Genomic DNA, 6,993 nt, shown 5'->3' with positions numbered 1-6,993 from the left:
ACACAAGCAGTAGTAACAACAACCAACAATAACAAATGAAGAACACACTATACACCTAAAAACTGATGTTGCACCATCTTAAGTTCACATTGGCTCCTACAGTCCTCTGGACAGGCAGTCTGCCAGCTGGTGTTCAGAAAGACTGCTGAAAATACAAGCACTACAGCATCAGCTGAAATATCTAGCCATTAATAGGAATATTGTCATAAGATGAACCAATTGCAAAAATCTAAAACTCTGCTGGAGATATAATTTTCTGAGTGTGCTAATAAACATTACCTAATGTTGGAACAGCCCATGCCAGCGACTACCATAATAATCCTTTTAACAATTTTAGTTGTGGTGGGAAAGAGGACAAGGTTATGCAAATACAGTGACCTTTTATTGGTGTTTAGCAGTACTGTAGTTTCCTATTCACATCCTTTCTTTTTTGTTTGTTTTTTGATTCTTCCTTATTAAGTTTCAGCCACCATCCTCACCATTCTGAATGTACATGACTTCTTGTTATCATATTTGCTGGTTGATCTGTGCACCAAACATTTTACAGCACCTCCTCACAGCAATGCTTGCAGAAATACTTCTTTCCTGCATAGTTGTTTGCCACTGATTGGAGCACATTGACGATAACGAGATAACGAAATAGCAAGCCACAAAAAGACAACATAAAAGTGATCATTTTAGCATAGTCAGCAGTTTTTTTTTTTTGTTATGTAGGCTGTCACCACAAACCTACAAAATGAAAAATGACAGTGCGCTGAGGATAAACAGTTTTGGGTACAAAATCATTTGCGTACTGCCCTCTTTATGACTGTATGACTCTACATCACATAGGTCTCCTGTGTGATGTAGAGTAGGTTTCTTTGGCAATGCTTAAGAGAAGAGTTCATGACCAAAATATGTGTGTCCTTTCACTTTGAGTGATATGTGCTACAAAAGGCTACATTGAATCTTGTTGCATTTAATGCAAGATCCATTTTTATATTTCAAAATGAACTGAGTCTGAGGAAAATGTCCAAGGGTTCAAATGCTTTTGGTACATCAAAGAAAACCTGAATGAATAAAAACGCTAATAACGCCTCAAAGATTGAGAAAAAACTTGCATGTGATATACTTTGATTTAACACAGCCAGAGGAAATGGTTTTTGATAGTGATCGACTTACTGCACATTGCAAACAGGATGACAGATGCAAGAACGTTTCAGTCTATGTGACTAAACCAGATACAAAAGACTGAAACTTGAACTGAACTTCAGATGAAACAAAACTTTTCTTTCATAATGGGCAAAAAAGGAAGAGATGTCAAAATTTAAAAATTAAAGCTTAATGCTGGCAAAAAAGGGGGATGGATCAAAGCAATACTTCAAACACATAAACAGATAAATGAAAAAAGACTGCAAATGTATGCAAATGTAATATAATGTGATGTCTGGCCCTTAAATATTGATTTTTTTTCTTCAACAGCTTAGTGAACATTCAGTAACTGCATTTCCCTACAACTTAAAATGTGTACACGTGTCTCATATACATATACATATACATATACATATACATATACATGTAAGAGCAGTATGTTGTATCTTAAGAGCTAGCATGGTGTCTTTTTGTTTATTGTTTTTCTAAAACTTACAACAAAAGCCAAAAGCTCTCGCAGAGTGGAGCCTCTGACAGGTATTCCCAGGGCACTTTTAGGTGCATCTGCTCTGTCCAGCATTTACCCCCTGCCACCTAGACCAGGGATCCTCAAATCCAGGCCTCGAGGTCCGGTGTCCTGCAGGTTTTAGATGTGTCCCTGATCCAACACACCTGATTCAAATGGCTGAATTACCTCCTCAGTATGCAGTCAAGTTCTCCAGAGTCCTGCTAATGACTTCTATATTTGACTCAGGTGTGTTGGATCAGGGACACATCTAAAACCTGCAGGACACCGGACCTTGAAGCCTGGATTTGAGGATCCCTGACCTGGACCAACTTACCACCAGGTGATGATCAGCTGACAACTCAGCTCCTCTCTTCACCTGAGTGCCCAGAATATACAGCCGCACATCTGATGATATGATTACAAAATCGATCATCAACCTTCAACTATATCTAGCCCATTTCTCTCAACCTCACACACTAGCTCAGGCTGCTTCACAACCAGAGAGGTGACGTTCCATGTCCTAGTAGCCACCCACAATAGCCTGGGATCGTATGACAGGGCCTCCGCCCTTGGCCACCGCTCAACACGCATTACACCCAGCCCCTATGATACCTCATGGGGGTGGTGGTCCCACAGGAGGAAAAATTGTTGTACTTAGTAAACTAAATTGTACTGAATATGGGCCTTCCTCTGTCGAGTACTGCTTGAAAATACTTTTGAGAATATAAGCACTAGAGCATGAGACAGACAGCAATTAATAGGCAGTTTGTTATAAAAATTAACCAGCTGGAAAAATCCTATCAAGTGTCCCAATTATCATTACCTAATGCCAGGTCAGGAGCTAGTATAACAATCCTTTCCATCATTGTTTTTTGGTAGTGACAGAACAAGGGCATCTTGAGACTGTCAAGTTCTACTGGTCTCCAGCACTTCTGTATTTATTAAAATTCAAACTGTTTTAGATTCTTCCTCACAGTGCCTGCTGGCTTTACCACTGTAAAGAAACTGTCAAAAGCCACAATCATCATTTTGAACAGGGATATATGACTACCCGATATTATCATATATGTTGGTGGCTTTGTGTACCAAATGTTTTCAAGGCATGTATCTCTTCATCACAGTAATATTTGCAGAGATGCTTTCTTGGAACCTAAACTTTGTGTAGCTTCTTATCAGATTTGCATTCACGTTAATGAGTCATACTCATAAACAAATGTTTATGAGTATGACTCATAAACATTTGTTTAAAGAATGCCCACACTCTATGAGAAATTAAATATATGAAGTCAAATATGATCATGTTATGAGATAAGAACAGCATGAAGGTAAAAAAAAAAGTATATGTATCTGCCTGATGTACACCTCTTGGCACACCTGCCATCATTACTTGTTACTTTTTTCATTACTTGCTTCTTTAACGTTGCATTATCACCAAGAAAGGTCCTTTCTAAGTTATATTTTTCTCACCAATTGTCTATGGAGCAGAAGCTGTTATAGCAAGAACACTTTCACTTTTTGAAAGCAAAGACGTCGCTTACCGCTAAACTATGTCAACCCTTTAACATCTTTCAGCTATTTTTCCAGTTGCAATACATAACAGTCAATACTCACATAGAGCAAAGAGTAGCCGGTTAGGTGTTTCTGACTTGCTAGATAATGTTAGTAGTCAGTGTATTTGCCAGTTATTTATTTTTTTATACTGCATCAAAGCAAGAAGACCTTTCACCACATTGTGTTCTCAGACTTTTTTTTTTCATGCATGTAACAGTGGGGTGTTTGAATTACAGACTAACATGATGGCCATTGAGTCAAAAATCTATCATAGTATGTAAATTTCTTTTCCATGTTAAGCCCATAAATACAATGAAACATTTTGTTCCATAGCTTCAAAATGCCGGCCGTAAACTTCCAATGTTACAAAATCTCCATCATTAATGATGTTCATAGAGGTTATTATGCTATGATCTGATGGAATCAGCTCATGTACTGAAATCTTTGAGCAGTTAATACCAAAAAACTAGTGCCTTTATCAGAATAACTATACATACAGTACCAGTCCATGATAGTTAATGGTACTCTATGTAAATATTACAAAATATTATAAAATTTCTTCCAGGGCTTGGTGACCTCTGTGAGAGCCACAGCATTGAGCCTGAATCACTAGGATTTCTAAAGTAGTCTATAAATACCAACTGTAATACTATATTAAAAAATCCAAAACTTTTGTCAGGCTCTGGAGGTGTTACAAATGCCTTCCTTATGTGGTTCAAGAACCACATCATTTACATATGCAAATAACACAAAGACTTCCCTCTGTCGCTCATGCAAGGAAGTATTTAAAGACTGAACCAGTCAGTGGTGTGTCCCACAGCTCTTCAGTAGCTTTATCTGACTTTTTCTTCATCATGTTTATCCACTGGAGCCTGCTAGTACTGATATTTGTGCTGATTCTTCATGATCAAGGTAAGTTTTTTTTCATTACACATGGCTGCATTATGTTTTGTAATTCATGAATATACCAGCTTTGTGCTTGGGCAGAAATAATTGCTCAGGAGATACAGATAAATATATAAAATATAGACAATTTATTAGGGAATATCACTTATTATGAAGCAAAACTGGTGAAGACACATTAGAGTCATGATCAACTCTGAAGTTTCATAAACACACATAAATGTGTGTGTGTGTGTGTGTGTGTGGGGTGGGGGGTATTGAGACTTCACCAAATCATCCATTATGTATTGCATCATGTTAAAACTGTGATGGTGCATGTTTGTCTTTGGTTTATTGGAAACCTTTTTTCAGTCCATACAGGGGAAATCATTGGTGGTCATGAGGCTAGCCCACATAGCAGACCGTATATGGTGCTTTTACAGATGCACAGGACATACGGTCATCCAGCACACTGTGGTGGCTTCCTTCTGAATGAAGATTTTGTGATGACTGCAGCCCACTGCCATGCGACGTGAGTTTAACACACATTAATGACCAGACATTCTTATGCCCCTAATGAGATTTGCTATCCCAACAACAAACTGGAGTCCATGCATTGAGTCTGGGACATATGCTTCATGGCACCATATTTGCTGTTATTTTAATGAACAAAAGACAATAGCAACAACTTCAAATACATAATTAATTAATTATCTTTTAATAATACCTTCTTTTTTGTACTTATTTTATTTCAGGTCCTACAAAGTGTTACTGGGCCTTCATGATTTCCATAAACAGAATGGCGTACAGCATGTGCTTGTGGAGAAATCATTTCCACATGATGACTACGATGGCGATACTTATGAAAATGACATAATGCTTCTTAAGGTAAAAGAAACAAATGACTTCAATTGAAATTTTTGTATTTAATAACCAAATTAAGACAGCAGCATTTTGATTAATCTGATAAAGAACAAAGGATCATTAATGTAATCGTGTATTAGTTATCATAATTTATGTAGGCATTAAAATACTATCATTGTAATATCTAATAAACCCTTTTTTTATCCGTCTCTTTAAGTTAAGCTCCAAGGCAGTATTTAACAAGAATGTGAAGTCCATTGTTCTCGCAGACCGTGGCGATGACTCTCTGCCACAATCATGTGTCGTCTCTGGGTGGGGACGAACCAAAACAGTAAACCATATGTCTGTGAAACTCATGGAAGCTAATGTAACCCTGATTGACAATCAACAGTGTGCTAGCGCCATGTTTTACTGCTCTCAGGGTGAGACTGGACCGGGTGTGGTACGTATGTTTTTGTAACTTAACACAGGCAAACAGACTTTTGTTCAGAAATGATAATTAATTTACTGCTTATTTGGTGCAATCACTACATACTGTTCATGTACTTTCAGGGAGACTCTGGCGGTCCATTAGTCTGTGGAGATGGAAAGGCGTACGGGGTGGTGTCCACCAGCAGTTCCCCAAACCCAGATGTTCCAACAATCTATAGGTATACCATGATACCCCACTACAGAGACTGGGTCGATTCCATAATAAAACAACATGGAAATTACTAATACTTCTATTGTGCATCTATTGTACATCTTACCTGAGAAGTTAAGAACAAGAATGAATCCAAAAAAATTAGTCAGAATCTTAAACAGTGAGGTGTATTAGATCTGACATGTGCTGGTACTGCTTTGTCTGCTCTAAATAAATAACTAATAAAACAAACAGAGCGTCCTGAAGTTTACTTGTAACGCTCTTTCTCTGCATTCGGTCAGTTCTTGGGTCCTACAGAGGCGATAGAGGTCCCCCTATTGATATATGAGATATATGAGAATTCTTTTCATTTTCATTTCTCCAGAGGAGCATGAATTTAAAACTATTTAGGGCAGCACATTGACAGTAATTGCATTGTGATGGATTACAATAATACTATGAATTAATAGAACATTAGTTACACAAAAGCACAGTGGCGCAGTGCCTAACAGCTAGAATGACATCTAGAAGGTCTGGGTTAGATTCCACCTTGGCCCGAGCCTCTCTGTGTGGAGTTTGCACGTACTCCCCGTGTCTGCGTGGGTTTCCTCCGGGTACCCGGGACATGCAGGACCCTTAACAGGATAAGCAGAAGAGAATGGATGGATAGTGACACAAAACAAACATGGGCATTTGTGAAAACATTTTATTTAAAACATGCAAGCTAAAGCAAACTTAAACCATGTTGCTATGGATGTAACAACAAAATACAACATGACAATCTTTATGATAATTAGTGTTTTAGTGCCAGCGTTACAAACCAGACAAATTATATCTCATAGAAAGGAGAAATTGCGTATTAATAGGACTGAAAGTATATAGAAAACATGAAGTTTTAACAGAAAGACACCATGCTAATATTTTTACAGGTTGCCACTTCCTTCAGGAAACAAGTCCCCAATTATACATTCCCAAGTCCTCGATGGTTCACTGGTCAGTTTTGACTTGTTTTAAATGAGAGCTCTCAGTTATTATAAATAAAGTTTTAGAACACACATTTAACCATTTGTATGTCTATCATGTCTCAGAAAAGAATAAAAAGTAGCATGGTGAAAAAGTTGGTGAATTTGGTAACTCATGTCTTTGGTGCCACCATGAGGTGGTTTTCTTTTTTACGTTACTACAATTAAACACACATTAAGAGACTATAGACATATACATTGTTCACATAATTACATACATAATATTTAATTTACTTGTAAAAAAAATTCTTGTTAATCCAGTTATCTAATTGGTCAATCACATGAGAGCATGAAGGCAACATAGAAAACTCACTAAAGCTCGAAATGAGGATAAAAATTTAGAAGAAAGGTAATTTAAGTGACTTTGAATGTGGCATGTTTTTCAGTTGCCAGTTGACTTCCAGAAATTATTT

At 37.4% G+C, this 6,993-nt stretch overlaps 1 protein-coding gene across 1 annotated transcript; it reads left to right on the top strand.

Annotated features, from left to right (window-relative positions):
* The first annotated feature begins 3,989 nt into the window (after window positions 1-3,989).
* Window positions 3,990-5,698, top strand: LOC115778972 (granzyme B-like). The gene is made up of 5 exons (XM_030727376.1): window positions 3,990-4,102; window positions 4,445-4,604; window positions 4,828-4,960; window positions 5,154-5,378; window positions 5,489-5,698. The coding sequence occupies exons 1-5, from the start codon at window positions 4,045-4,047 to the stop codon at window positions 5,651-5,653; spliced, it is 741 nt and encodes a 246-aa protein (XP_030583236.1). The 5' UTR covers window positions 3,990-4,044; the 3' UTR covers window positions 5,654-5,698.
* Window positions 5,699-6,993: the final 1,295 nt, after the last annotated feature.

The sequence above is a fragment of the Archocentrus centrarchus genome, chromosome 4, assembly GCF_007364275.1.
Source record: "Archocentrus centrarchus isolate MPI-CPG fArcCen1 chromosome 4, fArcCen1, whole genome shotgun sequence".
NCBI classification, from domain to species: Eukaryota; Metazoa; Chordata; class Actinopteri; order Cichliformes; family Cichlidae; genus Archocentrus; species Archocentrus centrarchus.
Note: the sequence above shows the minus strand (reverse complement) of the source record. Positions and strands in the feature narration are given on the sequence as shown.

What these genes read in the sequence shown, in the direction of transcription:
- LOC115778972 (XM_030727376.1), top strand. Translation starts at nt 4,045, where the DNA reads ATGTTTATCCACTGGAGCCTGCTAGTACTGATATTTGTGCTGATTCTT. An exon ending in GCAGCCCACTGCCATGCGAC is followed by an intron (nt 4,605 to 4,827) that starts GTGAGTTTAACA and finishes ATTTTATTTCAG; the next exon opens with GTCCTACAAAGTGTTACTGG. An exon ending in GTGAGACTGGACCGGGTGTG is followed by an intron (nt 5,379 to 5,488) that starts GTACGTATGTTT and finishes ATGTACTTTCAG; the next exon opens with GGAGACTCTGGCGGTCCATT.